At 45.9% G+C, this 20,694-nt stretch overlaps 1 protein-coding gene across 1 annotated transcript in view; it reads right to left on the bottom strand.

Annotated features, from left to right (window-relative positions):
• The window catches only part of Dnah9 (dynein axonemal heavy chain 9), a 328,265-nt gene extending 308,158 nt beyond the window's left edge, over window positions 1-20,107 (bottom strand). Inside the window, 5 exon segments of the mRNA XM_051167603.1 lie at window positions 33-244; window positions 8,508-8,638; window positions 9,858-10,016; window positions 12,830-13,026; window positions 19,664-20,107. Of these exon segments, the coding sequence (XP_051023560.1) occupies window positions 33-244; window positions 8,508-8,638; window positions 9,858-10,016; window positions 12,830-13,026; window positions 19,664-20,074 (1,110 nt within the window). The 5' untranslated portion in view covers window positions 20,075-20,107.
• Between the last annotated feature and the right edge of the window lie 587 nt (window positions 20,108-20,694).

Below are 20,694 nucleotides of genomic sequence, written 5' to 3' on the forward strand. Positions count from 1 at the left end.
GAGGAGTGGCTGGGATGCGCAGATCAGCTCACCTGCTGGATGAGGAGGTTGCAGATTTCCTGGAGCAGCACTGTGAGCCTCCCCGGAGATCGGTACCACTTGCAGGTAGCCCAAATCAGACAGACCACGTGGAGCAGAGGCTGCAGCCTGCCCTTCACCTCAGGAAACTCCATGCTTCCCAGGATGTCCAGGTGTTGCTGGAGTGGTAACAGGTGCACGCAGATGTCCTGGGCCTCTGTCAGGGCTGGGAGGAATTAGAGATATCAGCTAGCCCTGATGGGGCACCTCCCACCTCTTGGAGCCCCCAGTGTCTGGAGAGCAAAGAGTTGGCAGAGCCAAGGCTGCGATTTCTTCCTGACCTGAGAAGATAGCCAGAAGATGGTTTCAGAAAGCTTCCTGGCACTTCTGTACAAAGGCTGAAATCTGAAGTGCTCTGAAAAGTCTAGAATGATGGGCTAAGAAGCTCCCTATGACAACAGCCTGGATCAGAGCTTCTTCCTGGCTTTCCCAGCCTGTCTTAATTAGGGCAATCATTGCTGTTGATGAAACACTATGCCCAAAGCAACTTGGGGAGAAAATGGTTTATTCAGTTTAGGTATCCATATCACAGTTTATCATCAAAGGAAGTCAGGACAGGAACTCAAGCAAAATAGGAACCTGGAGGCAGGAGCTGATGAAGAGGTCACGGAGGAAAGGTTACTCTTGCTCTCCATGGCTTCTTCAGCCCACTTTCTAACAGAACCAAGGACCACCCTCCTTGGCCTACCTGTACCCACAATGAACTGGGTCATTCACCATTGATCACTAAGAAAATGTCCTACAGGCTTGTCTAAAGTCTGATCTTATGGAGGCATTTTCTCTACTGAAGCTAATGTCCTCTCTGATGACTCTAGCTTGTGTCAAGGTGACATAAAACTAGCCAGCACACAGCCCCAGTCTACAGCTCTTATTTTAGGGGACCTCCCTGGATAAATGCCTGCTAATGGCTTTGATGCTGATGTCATGAAGAGGACATGAAGACAGCCAATGGGACAAGTGTAAAGGCCAGGAGAGTATGCCTTCAAACGCTGACCAGGCACCTCCCAACCATATAACTTTGGGCTCATTTAACAATGGGCTGATCTGGGAGGCAATTTCTTGAATCCTCATGAAAACAGGAGGCAGTCCTAACGGCATCTTCCTGGAGAACAGCGTGGTACCGGGACTGTAGCATTTAGTTAATAAACAGCTGCTGCGTCTCTGGTGAGTGTTTAATAGAGATTTTCCTGAGTGCTTGTGAAAGAGAAGTCACGGGGAATGGAAGAGTGGCATGGGCTGTGGATGGCCAGAGTCTGCTGGTTTTCCAAACCAAAGAACTATTCTACCACCCGCTTGAACACAGCTCGGAGGGAGAAGCCTTCAGCAGTCATCTTGTGGTAGCTGACAGGGAAGTGTGGGCAAGCTGGTAACACTGACGCATGCACAGGCACAGCAACCCAAAAGAAATGGAAGGAGCCAGACTGAAGGGAACACCAGCAGATGTTTCCCTCCTGGGCAGGTAACTGGCGGTGCCTATGAGAGCAGATGGTCTTAGGTCATACTATATGGATGAGGCTCCATGATTACCCTAAAGGAAACAAATTATCTGATTTAGCTATAATCTCTAACATATCAGGAATTCCACCACTAGACTTAGAGCATTCTATAAGGCCTATGTACTTCATTAGGCTCACTGTGTGACCCAACCAGCCTTGTTTGCCTGGACAACAGGAGTGGTATTCTCATTAATTCTTACGAGCCTCTGGTTCAGTTACCACGAGGCTCCAGGCACACATGATGTACGGATATGGATGCTTGTACTTTATATCCCAAGGGGAGCAAGTCAGTCAAATGACACGGCACTTCAGGAAGAGCAGTAACTCTGAGGGGGAGGGGCTGACAGGGTGTATTAGAGACCCTGAGTTGGGGCAGAGGACTTTAATATCTAGCAGACATTCTAAAGAATGCAATCCCTGGCATCACAGGTGCTGTTGAGACCTAAGGTTGACACACACACACACACACACACACACACACACACACACACACACACACACACACACGGAAGAGGCGGCTGAGGTGTAGGCACAGGAGCTTTCTCTTTATGTCACCCTGCTCGGAGGCCCCTTAAAACTCAAATCTTTTTTCACACAACTGTTAACTGGCTTGTTTTAAGACCATAATACCATAATATTTGAGAAAGTATAGGCTGTTCCCTAGTTCTATCAGGGAGCTATCCAAGAGAGAGAGAGAGAGAGAGAGAGAGAGAGAGAGGTAGGGGGAGGGAGAAAGGGAGGAGACAAATAGAGCTAGAATTATGCTTGGTTGTTGTCGTTTTGTTTTGATTTGTTTTAAGATATCTGTTCCTCAATTTCTGAAGGATACTAGTTGCTAGCCCCACTTGGATCCCCAAAGACAGATTCTCAAGTCCCATTTAAAATGGCACAGTGTTGGCGTATAAGCTGTGCACATCTTCTTGTGTATGTCAATTGTCTCTCTGACACTTACTATACTGACTACAGTGACAATGCAGAGTAGTTGTTAAAGTGCATTTTCTGTGTATGTTGTGCTGAGGTGGAACCTAAGGCCTCATGCATGCCAAGCATTCACACTATCTGAGAATTTTTGAGAAATTCACACACACACACACAATGGTGTTATTCCTATGTATATGTGACCATTTGGGATTAGATAACCTATCACAGGCTTTGGACCTGGAGAAGGTACAAGGCTCTCCCTCTCTAAGCAGCCATTAATTGCCTGTAGGTCTTCTAGGGGGTGGGACCTTGTAAAATTTCACCCAACTATATTGGCATGTCATCTGATGTTATCATCCAGGCCTGCTTTAGGTAAACCATCTTGCTGAGGTGTCATGGGTAAAAAGCCCCTGTCATGTGTAGAAGACACTAGATAGCTCTTAACAAGCTTCCCAAGCCCTTCTCTTTCCAGTTTCAGGGGTTGTGTTGTTATATGTACCAGTTGGGGTGAACATCCCATGGTCACTTATTCAATGAGTTCTGACCAGCTACGAGTCCCTGTGATCATCCCCCTTTGCTGTAAAAAGAGACTTCTTTGATGAGGCTGGGAGAGCTACACTCATCTGTGTATAGATGGATAAACATTTAGAATAGAGTTAGAAATTATGCTAGTTTAGGGGAATGGCAGTATGGCCGTAGTAAGTAACCTCTAGAGTCTGTAACTTTTCCAGCCATGTGTAGTTGCCTAGATTTGCAATGCCAGGAATGATTTTTTTTCCTCATTGGACAGGTCTTACATTCAGTTACACACTTATCAGCTATCCCAAGACAAAGGTACCATTACTGCATCATTGGGGGTACCTTTTTGGGCCAGTCATTGCTATGGTTACTAGCCTTTAAGGGTGGATAGAACTGTTATTGATTGCTCTTCTCCCATGGCAGCTTGCACAACATCTTAAAATTTGGCTAGTCCTCAGGGAGGAGGCTTCCAGGTCAGCCCTAGCTGGATCCTTCCAAGCCCTCTGTCCAAACTGTGGTGCCTTCAATGATAAGGTCTTCAAATTTTGGGAGGCAACCAAGGGTTATGGTAATGACCTATATTGATTAGGGAGTTTCTTGAGCCCAACTAATAACTCATGCCCGTTCAATAGCTATGGCTTTTGTGGGGAGAATTATCACTTTGTATGGTATAATTATATATATAATCATAATATACATAATATATAATATAATATATAATACATAATATATAATCATAAAATGATGTTCCCTATGGCTTTTTCAAACTTTTTAATATTATATATCTCCTTCTGTCTTATGCTCCCCTTGCCTCCACACTTTCATCAGGTCAGATACTCACATCTACAGACTCAGTACTAGGAACCACAATGAGAAAGAATGGGCTGAGTTTGCCTTTTGGGGTCCAGGTCACCTCACTCAGTGTAATTTTCAGTTCCAACCATTGCCTGCAAATTTTACAAGTCAACTTTCTTTACAGATGAATAGGATCCCATGGTGTATGTATCCCATGCTTTCGCCCGTTGAAGGACATTTAGGGGCTTCCATTTCCTAACTACTGTGAACAGAGCAGTGATGAACATGGCACGTGTCTGTGGAGCAAGATGTCAAGGTTTTTGAGCATATGCCAGAAATGGTACGACTGGGCCATATGCTCTATTTATTTTTAGATTTTTAAAGAGTTCCTCATACTGATCTCTGGAGTGGTTGCAACAGTTTGCAGAGAGGGTTCCTCTTCCCTCACATGCTCTTCAGAATTTGTTGCTTTGTTAACCATCACTACCCTGACTCAGGTGAGATGGGGTTTCTAAGCAGTTTTATTTTGCATTTCCCTGATTGTTAAAGACATTGAACACTTTTAAATATATTTCTCCCCCCGCCCCTTTTGAAGAGCCTCTGTTCAGATATGGACTCCATCATTCATAAGATTGTTTGCTTCTAGAGTCTTTGTTTTTTGTTTTTTGGTTTTGTTTGTTTGTTTGTTTGTTTGTTTTTGAGCTCTCTGCATATTCTGAAAATTAATCCTCCGTTGGATGTGTAATTGACAAAGACTCTCCTTCAGTCATCTCCGTTATCACTCGCAGGTTTTCTTTGCAGTATAAAAGCTTTTCAGTTAACGAGGTCCTATTTGTTAACTGGTCACTTTGATTTCTGGGTGAATGGAGTGCCACTCAGAAAGTCCCTTCGCCCACCTCTATCCTGTAAGGTACAGCTTACATCTTCTCCTGGCAGGCTCAATGCTTCAGGTTTCACACTGAGGTCTCTGATCCATTTGCAGTTGATACTTGTGCCGAACAATTGATACGGGTCTACTTTCATCCTACATGTGGACATCCTGTTTTCCCAGCACCATTTGTTGTTAACAATACTTTTTTCCTCCAGTGTGTATTTTGGGCACCTTGGTCAATATGAGATGGCTGTAATTATGTGCACTCATGTTTGTGTTTTCTGTTTTGCTCTATTGTTCTACATGTATGGTTTTATGCTGGCCATGGTATGTTTTTGTGGTTTGTGTGTGTGTGTGTGTGTGTGTGTGTGTGTGTGTGTGTGTGTGTGTGTGTGTGTGTCATGCATATGTGGGTATGGTGAAGGCACAGCTGCATGCAAGAGAGACCAGATGTGTCAGATGTACTCCTGTAGGAATCTCTACTTTGTCCCCTTGAGACAAGTTATCTCACTAGACTGAAATTTTTCCTTTCAACTAGGATGGCTGCCTGGAAAGCTCCGGGACTCTGTAATCTCTGGCCCACAATGTTGGGTTTATAGGTACTCACATCCAAGGCCAGCATTTATGTGGGTGCCGGGCCTTGAACTCAGGTTCTCATGCTTGCAGAGACAGTGATTGTACCACTGAGCCATCTTTCTTCCTGCCTATTTTAGAATTTGTATAGTTTCATGTTGTTATACTGTACTTATTTATTTAAACTTTGACAGACATTTGCAGTCATTTGCTGGTAAACCTTTAATAACAAACTATAAGGGGAAAGGCTTTTATGTGTCCATTTATTAATTTTTGGTACATATATTCACAATATATCCACTATGTCCAGTTTCAAGCTACTGGTTTACCTTATCTGAGTGCTTCTTGGGAAGTAGGGGTGGGAAATTAAGAGAGAAGCATAGAAGAGCGGGCCTGTGCTCCATGGCTCCAGTGCAGCATAGGGCTATGCCTTCTTTCTCAGTTAGTCTACCTGGGAAACATCTCTGGTTGGGGCTGTGGCTTCATTGTATCCTTCCCTCCCTCCCCCACAAAATCACATGTTGAAAATTAATGGTCAGTGGGCAGAGCTAACTGGAGGGGCTGGCAAAGGTGGTTAGGCCATGGGGTCTCATCCTTTGTGACTGGGATTAAAGGCTTCTTGTAGCATTCTGGTAGCTTGTCTTCCACTTCCATATATGAAGACGCAGCACTTCCCCACCTTTCCACAGAGAATGCAGCAACCGAGTGCCATCTTGCAGGAAAAGAGCAACCCTCACTAGACAACTGAACTCCGTGGTCACAGTCTTGATCGCCTCAGCCCCCAAAACAGTGTCAACTACATGGCCCAGTTTGTGATGGCTGCTAGGGCAATATGGCCCCACCGAGAAACTGGAAAGCAGGTTGTTCTGTGTCAATCTTTCTCGCTAATGACCAGGAAGAAAATTCTCTAGCTAGATATTCTTGCCTCCAAGGGGACAGTCAATTCCACTTCCTGTTTCAACTTCTAATCAATTCAATTTCCAATCATATTTGCTCCCGCACTGCATCCTTGGCTCTCTGGTCTGTGCTCAAACCCACAGATCCTCCTTTTCCTCCACCTCTCTTTAGTCCATACAAAGCCAATGAACTGGCCAGCGCTGACCAATAAGAATAACGCACCCACCGTATCTACTCAGGATAAGGAGAGCCAGATGTTCTGCAATCAGATTAGAACTGCTAAAACCCAGTCAACAGCCTTTAATATCTTTTATTCTTCCAGACTCTGCCAAATTCCTGACCAAGGGTCTCCTTAACACCTCTAATCTAATTTTCTTTTTCTCCCATCATGGGAATTGAATCACACACTGAAAAGACTTCTGCGGTTGCTGTACTGTATGTTTGATACTACCATAGCACTGTTCCTTCAGGTCTCGCTCCTAGTATACAGCTGGGAAGAAAGCATTTTTTTTTTTAAAGCTTCCCAAAAGAAACAAACCCTTTCCACCCATTAGTGCATGTGAACAATGAATTTCCTAACCTACAAATATGAAAGATAAAACAAGCTCGTCTGGACCAACCAGTGCATAGCACACTCCTGCTTTCTGCTGTGTTAGCTGAGTTCTAAGTGTTGGTCATTTGCCCCATGTTATATGTGTGTGTGTGCAGTGCACATTGTAGCACTGTTTCTCCCATTCGTTCTCTAAAAACTCCCACTTTGACATAGATAAAATTATAATAGTTCCTTGGTGTCCATAGGGCGAGGGAGAGGATCTGTTTCAGGACTTCCCGCTAAAACCCAGGAACACACATGCTCAGTCCCCTTGTGTAAAAAAGGCGTAGTGTTTGTGTATAACCAACACAAAATTAAGAAGCATCGTCCGTTGATTCCATAAAGACCAATCCACAGATGTGGAGGGCTGACTGTATATAAAGTGAAAGCTGCTTCAACTCCAAGGAGAAAACTGGTAGCATTTGCCAAAATGGCATTTTTAAAGTCATTTTATAAAACACTTGTCCAGTCACTTCTCAAGTCCACAATGATACAGCAATGTAAACATTGGTGATACCTGTGTACCCCAACTGAAATGCAAACTGGGAGCACATATAATACCCCTGGGACACAGATCTCTGGGCAAAGACTGATCTGAAGCTTCAACAGACACCATGTGCAAGGCTCAGGAGCAGCCACAATGGCTCATGGGACCAGGTGAAGCTCAGGACTTTTCTGACAGTGCTTCTCTGTTGCATGGCTCCCTTCAGAAGCCCCAGCACCAAGGCTGGGTATGTTAACTCCTGCCTCTAATTCCAACACGTAGGAGTCTGCAGGAAGAGACTCTTAAGTCCAAGGCCAGCCTGGACTACATCCTAAGTTCAAGGCCAGTCTGAACTCTACAGCAAGATGCTATCTCAAGAACAACAACATAGATAAACAGGAAAGAGAAAAAGATAACGCTGTCACTAATTCTTTTATTCCCAAGGGCAGAAGGAGAGACTAAGATGACAGACAGGTCAGCTAGTGGGCTCTGGATATGATGCTGCCCTTCTTAACGGACAAACAGACACCGATTAGGTTTATATTTTGGACATACATAGAGCAGAGTCCCAAAAGGAAGTCTGAGGAGAAGAAAGCATTGTGAATCACTGTTTAGATTAATTTTAATCACACAAAATTGAAAATACCTTTAAGAGCCCATTTTGACAAACAGTACTCAGAACAAGAAGCAGAGTTGGTAGGAATTGGGCAAGCGGGGGCATACCACACCAATAAGGGAAGAGGGAGCCTAGAAAAAAAATGCACCTACGTCTCATCAGAGTCCTTGCCAGCTGTGCAATTTTGACAGGCTGATCTTGTCTGGCACTCAGAGGGACAGGAAATTGCAGTCCCATCTGAACAGAAATGGCACAATGGTGCTAGAAGCAGAAAGGAGATTTCTCAAGATGCCAATGTCGCAGAGGGCCCTGAACTCCAGAGGTGAGATGTCACCTCTGTCACGGCATGCATTCACAGTGTGGTGCAGCTAATAACATCCTTCCATCTAGACTATCTCACAAGGCCTGAGGGAGGCAAGGAAGTGGGCACACCAGAGCCAGGGTTCCAACCACAGAGAGGTTACAGGTTTATCTAAGGCCACGAGGCTGCTGACCCACAAACACAGCTGCTTCCGGATTTGCTGTTCCTGCCACAGTACTGTCTTGTGTCCGATAAGAAGGTAATAAGGATGTAAAGATGCTGACATCACGAAGAGAGAAGCAGATGCAGGGCTAAAGAAAACTTTGAGTCAAATAGATTTGTGGAAACACTTGTGGGTCCTCACCTGCTTCCACGTCTCTGAACATGGCTTTGAAAGCTGGCAGGTAGCTGCTCTGAAGTCTGTCCAGGAGTCTGGCCGTGCCCCTCACCTTAATCGCCGTCAGTTGATTGTAAATGTGTCCCAAGTCCTCATACCTGCAATACCATGGAGCCATGGAGGAGGAGCGGGGGTGGGGGGGGTGGGGGGGTGGTGAGGGGATGCGAGTGAGCACCTGGTAATGCTGTCACACTGTGCTGCCCCACTCTCCTGCAGCCAGAGGCCAGGCCTTGCCTCAGGTGCCTCCACAGAGACCTAGCTCCAGCCCCCAAAGCCTGGATATCTGTTTCAGAGCAGTGAGTCAGGAACAGAGGCTCAGAGGCAAAGCTCCAGGAAACGCTGCTGTGCCCAGCTGGTGGCCCACAAGCTTGGCAGCTGGAGGTCATTAGTTCTTATAGAAGCATTGTTAAGTGGGACAATGAGAAAGGCTTCATTGTAGGCCAGGAGACAGTCAGAAACCAGGTGATGTGATGGGCTTCTCAGCATGGCACTGCGAAGAGGGCCGGAGCCCTACAGGGCAGCTGGTCCTGTGACATGGACACTCCGTTCTATGTAGGGTCAGGGACATCTGCCTCCAGCATCTGCCTGTCTTCTCCAGAAAAGATTCACCAGCTCAATGATAAATAGGAGGGAAGGGATGGAGGGTAGGAAGAGAAGTCATCAGGAGCAATAGTTAGGTGTTTGTTTCTGGTCACCCCACGGGACAGAGACACAGTGGATGTTAATGAGGAACCGAGACCCGGGATGCACAGTTTTGCAGCCAATGTCCAAAATCCCTTCTTCCTCTTTTTTTTTTTTTTTTTTTTTTTTTTTTTTTTTTTTTTTTCAGTATACACAGTAGTAAGAGTCAGTGCCAGAGAGATGACTCCGTGGTTAAGAGTACTGGCTGTTCTTACAGAGGACCGCTGTTTGGTTTCCAGCATCCACATAGTGACTCACAACCATCTTTCACTCTAGTTTCAGGGGACTGGGCAACTGTGGTCCACATACACACACATTCGGGTAAAATATTCATACATACAAAATTAAAAATTCTTAAAAACAGAACAAAAATGATGCTTTAAGTCTTGATTCAATTATATACACATTGCTGAAAGATTTCCCCTGAGGAACTGATTGTGCTCCAAGAAAAAAGGGTGGCTACTATGCCTCCCAGTTCACAGGGGGGAAAAACTGTACTAACCCAAAGACACCCAAGTGTCAGCCCTAGAGAGGATGAAAAACATCTGGAGGTGGGACAGGGTTCTATGGCGGCTCCCTGGGGCCAGCCTTGGCTCTCTCTTCTGTAACCAATCCTCTCCAAGCTTCCCTGCCTACCTGCTCTTCCAGAACTCCAGCTCCACCGTGGGGGTGGGATTTCCCCCTTGTAAGAGCTGCTGAGAAGACTCTCTCCTGAGTACCAGTTGCACTTGGTGGCTCCATCTGATCACTGCAGACTCCATGGCATAGACAGTTGACTTGTCTACGGAATCCAAGCTGCAAAGGACAAGAGAAATCGCAGTGTGTGTGTGTGTGTGTGTAAGAGAGAGAGAGAGAGAGAGAGAGAGAAAAGAATGTTGAGGGCCGTGTTCTGACCTAATTGCCCTGCACTAAGCTCAAGTCTTAAAGATCCCACCACCTCCACACAGAGCAACACTGAAGAACAAAATACCAACACACAAATCCTTGGGGGACAAACTTAAGTCATTCAAGACATATCCCTGGGTGTTCTCTAAAAGGGAACCTTAAGTCTTTTAAAACAGTGGGAAATTCCACCTAACTTAGGAATCATTTTGTTTGTAAAGTGTGTGTGTGTGTGTGTTTGTGTGTATGTGTACATGGTCATGCGGATGTGTGCATGTTGGTGCCTTGCCTGTGCACGTGAATATGGAGGGCAGAGGTCGGTGCCTAATGTCTCTGTAGCATCTCACCACCTACTCTTTGATTCAGGGACTTTCACTGAACTTGAAGTTCATTGGTTTGGCTGGGCTGGCTGTTCAATGAGCGCCAGGGGTCCACTTGTCTCCAACTCACTTATTCCCCAGTGCTGAGGTTACAGGCACACAATGTCATGCTCAATGTTTTGGGCACGCTAGGGATCTGAACTCAGGTCCCCATGCTCGTGTGCCAAGGTCTTTACCAATATCTTTAACCTATGAATTCTAAACTTTTAGCCCTGTAACAGATTCCTTTGAGCACATCAACAAACTGTCCAAATCCTTTTCTGGGGAAACATGCTCACTCTCATGTATATTCGACATTATACTGGGGTCAGGGGTCCATCAATATTCTAAAGACTAATTTAAGAACCTTAAATGGCATAAAATCTTGTCAATGCATGAAGCACTGAGATGTCACTCAAAGCCCCTGCTTGATTCTCACCAGAGGACAAGCTCCCTGCGTAACACAGCAGCCTATTCCTCAGTCAACCAGCACTTACAGAAGACAGTTGGCCACATTGACCTTCCCTGGGACTTACCTTCCATTCTGTCTTCAGATTTTCAACACACAATGGAATCCCCCAGTGCTCTCCTCCAAACACATTTTGTTTTAAACAACACGAGTGTGATATGGCAAGAGATTAAAATTAAAATAGGCCAGGTGAGATAGCTTTGCGCTAAAAGCACCTGCCATGCAAACCTGTTGACCTGTGTTCCATCACTAGAACCCAGGTGGTGAAGGAGAGACCTGACAGTTGTCCTCTGACCTCCACATGTGTGCGTGGGGCACACACACACACACACACACACACACACACACACACACACACGCATGCGCGCGCGCACACACACACACACACACACACACACACACACACACACACACACACAATCTGTACACCTATCCAGACACCACAATAACAGTAAATACATTTTAAATAAAGTAAAATAAAAATTGGATTGGCTAATGTTCCGAGTCTTAACTGGAAATTATATGTCAGGTAACAGGGGCACAGTGATGAGAAAGGAAATTTATAGTTGACATTTTCACATCAGGAAATCACCTTCACGTAATGTGAAATTCATATTTGCTTAGAGATGATACAGCACAAGTGATTATGAAAGGCATTAAAAGAAAATGCTCTCCTCCCTCAAATGATGCAGCCTTTGGGGAAATTATCAAACGTGAACAAAAAGAGATAAACTCAGCAATGATTTATATACATGAGCTGAATGTTATTAAGGTGTGGTATAGAGGAGATGAGAAAATGGGGGAGATTAATTGTACTTATTTTTAAAGTTGGATACTTTTATTAAACTATAGTAAGCTTTCCAGTTAACTGGGATGCTGCTTCAAATTATATAATCATTTCCACATAAAACTAGTAAGAAGTATTCTGCAGTTGGATGCATCTTCAGATACATCACGGCTCCTGAATAAATACAACGATGAGACACATGTTGAGAGAATCCTGGCAATATGGCCAACCACACTCATGCAGGAAAATGACCCATTGCCACAAATGCATAGAAATGCTGGGCAAAGAAATACAAGAAAAATATATTTACACACATAGGTTGGATTAGAAGGGAAGAAATACTCCTGGATACAAAGACAAAGAAAACTACTCAAAACTGGAATAGCTGAAAGGAAGCAGATGGAAGACAGCATTGTAAAGCAGAGGCTCTGGTGTGTTGGCACAGGACTGTTATCCTGCCCTTGGGGAGATTGAGGCAGGAGAATCTTGAGTCTGAGGCCAGCTTGTGTTACCTAGAAAATTCTAGGACGGCTTAGGCCACAGAATGAGAGCTTGTCTCAAATGAATAGGCAAAGACAACATAATCAAAAGAGGTAGGAGTTTTAATGCCCACTCAGGGGCAGGAAGCATCGACTCCCCAGCAAAGCCAGATTTGTCTGGGTTAAAATATATATCTCCAGGGTATGAAAAGTCAACAGCTGCTGAAGAATGGAGCCTGGAACAGTAGCAAGAGGCTGAAAGTGAGATCGATAGCTGCACACTGGGGGATGCAGGCAAGAGCTGTGCAGCTACTGGGTGGACTGTAGGTCAGATATCAGCCATGTCTGCATTACATTGAAAATGCCTTGTTTGATCTGAGCCCTGAAATGATTTGGGTAGAATAATGGCCACATTGCTGAGGGAACCTTAGGAAACCTCAAGCAGTAAGACTGAGGAAGGGACATAATCAGTGTGAATACACAGTCCAAGGATGTTGGCAGGCAGGGCCAACAGTGGTGCTTGTGTGTGAACTAGGATAAGCAAAGTCAACAACAGGAAAGGCCCTGGAGAAAACACTCAGGAAAACCAGTTTCTTTCCCATCGCCAAGGCCTATGGGCTGGCGGTACTTACACTGGCCTACTGTGGCCATCTACAAACTCCGCAGTGTCTGAGCTAACAGGAAGAGGCAGCAGGGTTCTTCCCTTTACGTGCTCAAGGATTACCAGGAGGTCACACTGCAGGGAGTGGGCGTGATGCCTGATGTCTTGACAGACCATGTAGGGCCAATCTAGATGGTTCTTCTCATTGGCTAGGACAGGGATAATGACCTGAAACAGAGACACACCAAGAAAACAAGAAGGTTGTGAGTTTAAGCCAGCCTGGGCTACATAGTAAGGCCTTGTCTCAACAGAAAGAAAAAAAAAAAAAAAAAAGAACTTGAATGAAATTAGCCTGCCTGGGTGGATGATGTTGCTTTGGTTGTTAAACCAAAAATCCTAGTACATGGAATACTTCCCTATGAGTTACTGGCCAAGAACGCCCCGAGGCTCTCAAAATAATACAGGCTATTGTCACTGATTTGGGCTGATCACCAGAACTCGACAGTGAGATCCTGTTGCTGAAGACAACACACACATTGGATATAGGACATAGAGAAATGAAACTGGAATTGAGCTAGACAGTGCTGAAGGTACTATGCAAGCTGTTGGGGAAGAAAAGCCATGAATAATTTAATCCAGATGTAGACACTGCGTATCATAATATTAACTTCCCAGATGAGATACACCCACGGGGTGATCAGTGGCATGACTGTCGTGCATACAACCAACTGCTTCTCCATTGGAGCTGAGGTCCACTCCACAGGTGGAATACATGTGTGGAACTGTAAACCTGGTGAAAAGCCCATGACTGCTGAGGTTGTTGGCCCAATGGAAGAATCTACTGCTGGTGTTCTGCTAAATCTACATATTGTTACGTTGCCTTGTGTAGTGGAGTCTGAAGAAGAATGACCCTTCCCCCGTAGGCTCATGGCTGAATACTTAGCCCTCTATTGGTGGAACCGTTTGGGGAGGATTAGAAAGTGTAGCCTTGTTGGAGGAGGAGTGTCACTGGAGGTGGACTCTTAGGTTTCAAAAGACTTGTGCCTTTCCCAGTGTGCATTATTTTGCTACCTACTTGCAGATAAAGAAGTAAGTAAGTGCTTGTCTACTGCTCTAGCACCATGCTTGCCTGATGCCATGTTCCCCACCAGAATGACCACTAACCCTCTGGAACTGTAAGCCCCAATAAGCTCTTACGTCTATAATTTACCTTGGCCATGGTATCTTTTCACAGGCATAGAAAAGCAACTAAGACAAATTCTAAACACCCTCAGGCTAGTGTAGCTGTCTGCCTGAGTCAGAGAAGCCCCTTGGCAACATACAGTGGTTCAATCAGACAATCATAACCCATCAAAGCACTGAGAGTAAGGGACTTCTGAGTACTCAGGTCAATGTGGAGCATCTCCACCACCCAATCCAAGGTCCAGGGAACTCTCTGGAAAGCAGGGCTGTGAGCAGCAAAGGATGAGGCAGAGAGCTATAAAAGGCTGTCTCCTGGGTATGGCATGGCTCTGACAATAATGAACACACAGAAGCTGTGACCACTTAAACAAGAGAGCCAGAGAGAGACACACACAGAGAGAGACAACAGAGAGACAGAGAGAAGGAGGAGGAGGAGACTAGTTAGGAAGAAGAAGGGGTCAGCAGAATGAGAGAGCAAGCAAAGGTAACGAGGCATATGCTAATAACACATACAAATAGAAAACTATCAATAAATACCAACGGAAGGAAAACAAAACAAAACAAAGTGAAACAGGAAATGTAGGGAGTGAGGAAAAAAGGGAAGGAGGGAGGGAGGAGAGAGAAGTGAGGAACAGTTTGCAGAGCACCAGACCTATGTTTCTGCGAGTCACTATTCTGTAAGGCCTGAGACTAGGGCCCAATGTTATATGTTGCCTTGCCCTCCAGGGAAACCAGGGAAGCCTCCAACAGCACTCTTCCCAATTCCCTTCTCAGCTGCTTCTTGGAGAATGTCCCCCAGGCAAACAGTCCTCCTCACCCAGAGGGGCCAGGCACTCTGGCATCTTAACCCTTACTAGCAGGTTTTATTCTCTGCTAGCCAAGGGATAATTCATACAAGTCAAACACATCCTCCCACCCACAGGAACCAGGGGCACACCTCCATTTTGAGACTATAAAGTATGCCTCCCACAGTCCCTGGTTCACTGTGTTCCCAAAGTCAGCTCCATGTGGTCCTGTGTGGTAGTCACCTGCTCCTCTCACTGGTACACATGACAAGTAAACACTATCCATGCCATCTGCTATGCTGGGAGTCACATGGTTTGCTGTCTCCATCACTCTACCCTCATCAATCCCTCCCCCATCAGGGTGATTGTAAGATGACTGAAGTGGTCGCAGGAGACAAAACAAAAAGATTTTCTTTTCTTCAAAACTTTAGCCATTGCTTTTCTATACCTCAAATCCCTACAGACCTCCACCTAAGCCTATCCCCACTTTTCTGTCTCTTAGTATACACTTGTCAGCTTCTAAGGGGATGCAGCAAGATGCCAGACCCTAAGGGAGAATATGAGTGCTTCAGAATCAATTGAGATTCAGTCTCTGCCTTTGAGAGCCTAGGAAAAGCCTTCTCTTGCTCAGCCTTCTCCCCCAAGTCCAACATAAACGTGACTGAACTTAGTGTGGGATCTTTTTTGTTGCTTCTAGCACTCTGCCCAAATGATGATCTCTGCTCAGTACATGTTTCTAGAAAGATCAGGCAAGAGCTATCTAAGTTGCAACCACCAAGAGTTATTTACCAGCCCTGGATCCATTTTTTTCTTTTTATGATTTCCTGAACCGATTATCTGACTGCCACATCCCTGTCCGCCTGGCGTGTCCATCGTGCTGTATTAGCTGTCATATTGCAATAAGAAGTAGCTCCTAGTGAGCTGAGCTTTTAAAGCTACTAGTCATAGAAATTCAGTTTAAAACAACCCTAAAGCTTCGAGAGCAGCTTGGCTCAGGAACTCAAGTGGCCACTTGGTTTTTCTTCCCCTGTAAATTCTTTCGCCTCTACATTACTTTGTTCTAAGGCTCCCTCAACGTAGAAGGTGATCCCCTCCAAGGCTCCAGGTGAGTGCCAAAGAAATGCTTTCTCTTCCATGAGGATTGGAATGAAAGTCTGGGTCACATGCTCATTGTCTCAGGTGAGTTCTATGTCCATCTCTCAACGTGGGAAAGGGCCCCCAAAGAGAAACCATGTTGGGTGACCCCAATCAGCTCATTTTAACCCTAACAATGGAGTCAAGATTCTCAACTTGGCTGCTTTTTAAAAAAATGCTTATTCTTTCACTATAACTGCAGTTGCAGCTGACTGTTGAACAGCCATGTGGGTGCTGAGAATCAAACCCAGGCCCTCTTGAAGAACAGCCAGTGATCTTACCCACTGAGCTACCTGCCCAGTCTCTTTTTTCTCGTTTTAACACAAGTGGTTACATGCTATCTATAAATTCTGAACTTAAAAAATTCATAATTACCACATTATTTATGATAGCCAAGAACTGGAGTCAACCTTTGCCTTAGTTTGCTTTCCATTGCTGATATAAATAACATGATTCAAATCAACCTGTTGAAGGAAAAGTTTTATTTTTATCTTACACTTCCTAGTCACACTCCTTTATTGAAGGACTCAATAACTCAAGGAATAACCAGGGGGCAGGAATTAAAGCCGATGCCATGGAAGAGTGTTCCTTACTGGATTCCTCTTTCTTGCTTGCTCAGCCTGCTTTCTTACTATAATCCAGCACCATCTACCCAGAGATGGTATCACCACATCGAGCTGGACGCTCTCACGTCAACTATCAGTCGAGATAATTTCCCCATAGACATGCCCACAGGCTGACATGATGGAGATAATTGGGGGAAATGTGTTATACAGTATAATATTATTTGGTTTTAACAAAAGAGGAAAAGGCAGATCTGTTGTATGGGAAGACAGGACGAACCACGAGGACACTAGCTAAGTGAAACAGAATGATCCAGTGGAATAATAATGATGGTGCTGCCTCCCAATCTGAACAAGGAACAAACGCACTATTGTGGCCGAGGGGCATTGGAAAGGCAAAGGATTGAGGTCCCAGCAGAGTCCAGAGACTGCTATAGTCAGGGTATGGGGGTAGCAAGATAGAAAATCAGAAGCACTGTTCGGGGAGGGAGGGGGCAGGTACTCTGGGTCCCAGAGTGGCAGGGAATGGAAGAAAAAGACTGGGATCCAGAGGCCATGTGATTGGAGGGCCTTTCAATTGTTGACATAATTGTTAAGTCAGGAGAAACAACATTGAGAGTCACAGAGAGACAGATGCCACATGACTCCATTTGCATAGGTACCTGGAGCAGTGGAATTCACAAAGACATACAGGAGAATGCTGTTCAACGGGTGTGAGTGAGCGCAGGGATGTGTGTGTTATTTGATGAGTGTAGTTTCAATCATGCTAGGTCAGGGGAAGAGCTGGAGACGTGTCATACAAGGCCTTTGTGCCCAACAACATTGTGCTGTACATTTTGAGACTCCTGCAGGGAGGGGATCAATTTTATGTTGTTGTTTTTATTTTTCCAAAATAAAATAATACCCTAAAGAGCATTCCACATTAGCAATTCACTGTACAAATGCCCCCCCCCAATTCTTTCATTTACTCCTTGACTGAATAATTTTGTTTTCAATCTAAAAACAAAACAAAACAAAAAATCAGGTGGCTTGGTATTGCAAAACCTTACTCCCTTGGAAAGTGGGGCCAGGAGGACCAGGAGTTAAAGGTCACCCTTAGCTACACGGCAAGTTAAAGGACAGCCCGGGCCACGTAAGACTCTGTCCTAAAAAAATAAAAACTTTAGTGGTAAATTGTCTTTATGTGTGGTCTGTGTGAAATTATACCATATGTGTAAGTGTGCATGGAGCATAGAAGGTGTCAGATCTCCTAGAGCTGGAGTTTTAGGCTGCTGGGAGCTTCCTGACTTGGGTGTTGTGAATCAAACTCTTGTCCCCTAGAAATGTGCTTTTGTAAGTTCTAATTCATCTCTGCAGCCTCTAAAACTACTTTTGCATGCTGGGATTGCGTTTCCTTAGCAACTGCACAATCCTGACTTGTGCTCAAGCCCTTATTAGTTTGTGGCACATCTCTAAGCATTTAGGTTTTTTTTGTTTTGTTTTGTTTTGGTTTTGGTTTGTGTGTGTGTGTGTGTGTGTGTATGTGTGTGTGTGTGTGTGTGTGTTTAAGATTACATATCTGGGGCTGGGTGTGGTGGCACATGCCTTTAATCCCAGCACTGGGAGGCAGAGGCAGGCGGATCTCTAGAAGTTCAAGGCCAGCCTTGTGAGTCCAGGACAGCCAAGGCTACATAGAGAAACCCTGTCTCAACCCCCGCCCCCAAAATTACATATCTGTGTGTACATGTGACTTCAGATATCCATAGAGGTTAGAAGAGGTCATCAAATCCCCAAGAGCTGGAGTTACAGGTGCGTGTGAGCTGCCCAACATGGGTCTTCTGCAAGAGCAACACGTGCCCTTAACTGTTCTCCCAGATGAGAAGTCAGTGTAACACTAAGCTCAAGGCAACATCTTAGACTGTGTGCATCTGCCTTTGCTCTGAAGCCAAAGGCACTTTCTATCCTTCCCTAGGGGATGTGACCCACAAGTGGACTTCTCTATGGATGGTTGTTCAAACATACTACAGCGATAAGACCATTCAATTTAACAGCATTGAAGAACACATTGCTAGCAGCTTAGCTTCCTAGACCCCGAGAGCTTGTCCAGCCATCATGTTCCTCCTAGGAATCCCCCCTTCCTTAGCAACTATGGAGCTAACAGCAGATGTAGCATGGAACACCTGGGTCTTGGCTTTTACCACTAGGCTCAAATTTTAGTAAGTGCTTGTCCTGGCTGTCTTCTGTTTCCAATATTGTCAATACATGATTAGATGCACGCGTTTGGGCTTCTTAAGGGAAGCATTCCACGGATGGGAACTTATGTTTAGGTCCTGTGCGGTTTCCAGGGCACCAACTACACAAAACATCACACAGCTAGTAACTGCACGCACTAACTTCACAACCAGCTGGACCTAGAGCGGACCAACCTCCAGGAGCAATGTGCCCTAAGCTAGGCAGGAAAGTTTTATTCCACCTGGAAAGCTCTAAGAATCTCTGGTGAATATCCTTGTGAAAATCCTCTGAGTTCTAAAGGTTCAGAGGCTCCACTCACGTCCCTTTACTCAGGCCTAGGACAGACCCTTCCCAGTGCCCGCTGGCCATTTCCAAAAGGATACCCAACTGCTGTAGTCATAGGGCTGTCTTTTAGTAAATAGGTACATGGTAAATGAACGACATAAGCATCAAAACCAAACCGCCTTCCTCTAAACTCCTTTTCCAAGGCAAATACTATTTACAGCAGCACAGCTTCTTTCCACCCAGCAGACCCACTGGAAATACTTGCCACTTCACTTGTCCTCAGCCCTTGCAAAGTAAGGATATGTAAGTCCCGACTTACAAAGCTGCAAGGACTCAGGCACTCTTCACACTCCGGCTTCCCCTTGAACCAAGACCCTGACCCAAGACTGATTCTTACTGTGGCCTGGCTTGCCTTGACCTGGCACCTTACAAGTTCAGTAGAATTTTGGTTCTACGCAGCTCCGCCCTTTCACTCCTTCCCAGGCTGCTGTGCTCCAACCTCAGCCCTCTTTCTTCCAGACTCCACCCCTGGCCTCCGCCCTCCGCCTGGGACCCCGCCCACTTGCCCTCCCCCTGCAGCGTCGCCCCACCTCTTTGGCTCTGACTCCGCCCCTTATGTACACGCGCGTCCTCCCCCTGCCCCCCCTTAGGCTTCAGCCTCTGATAGCAAGGGGCCTCCGGGGCCACCCACCCACCCATCCTTACCTCGGAGAGTAGCGGGGCCAGGTGCTCCAGAGGCATTGCGGGCAGGTCCCCGCAAAGCACCGCGCCGCGGAGGCTGTGACTTCCAGGAGGCTCAGGACTGGTGCGCAAGAAAAAAAGCCCCTTGGCACGAGCCGGGCTTGTCTCTGGTCCTGCGGCCAGACCGGGTCTCACTACTAGGCCCCCGGGCCCGGGCTGCACCACCAGCAACGGCCGCGGCTCTGAGGCAGCACTGTGATCCAGGAATGCCTGCAGCAGCTGCCCCACCTCGGCTGTGCCTGCGCAGCGCTCCCAGGCCCCCGCGGCCGGACGGAGGCTCCGAGTTACGAATGCCCCGAGGAGCCGCAGCCTCGGGTCCCCAGGCTCCTCATCCTCAGTCTCTACAAGCGTGGACGGTTCCTCCGCTCCGGGCATCTCTAGCAGCTTGCTGCAGCGTCTGTTTCCCTGGCGACGGGGATACCAGACCCTCCCACCTCTCCTCTCCTTATATTGGGCATTGGACTCTAGCTCCGCCCCCCTAAGTTAATAAGGTAGGCAGGGGCTGGGAATGGGCGGGGTCGCGTCGCTGTTGCTGGGAAACTGGTGGAGGTGCCCACTTCCAGGCTGGTCCTGTGGACTGGAGGTGTGCTGAAGACTGCAAAGCAAAGGCTTGAGTGGGATTCCTTTGTCCAAGGTCAAATTAAAGTCTTCAGACGCCTCCATACACAAACAGCATAGTTTTCTTACCGTATCCTAAATATATCATTTAAAAAGTCAATTCCAATGCCAAATCACAATACCATGAAGGCAAGGAAGTTGAATGCAATATAAATTTCTTTTTCCAAGGTGACAACTTGAAGACTCTAGGAGAGTGCTGTCCAATAGAGTTTTTTTTTTTTCTTCCCCAAATTATGGGCTTACAGAGACATGCGATCTGTTGGTGACACCCAGGACTTAATTGTTTTCTTTAAATTTACAATTAAATAGTTACACATGCCTAGTAAGTACTTCAGATGTCTCCACTTCAAATGTTTATGATAAATTATTGTAAAAAT

This window comes from Acomys russatus, chromosome 25 (genome assembly GCF_903995435.1).
Source record: "Acomys russatus chromosome 25, mAcoRus1.1, whole genome shotgun sequence".
Classification (NCBI taxonomy): domain Eukaryota; kingdom Metazoa; phylum Chordata; class Mammalia; order Rodentia; family Muridae; genus Acomys; species Acomys russatus.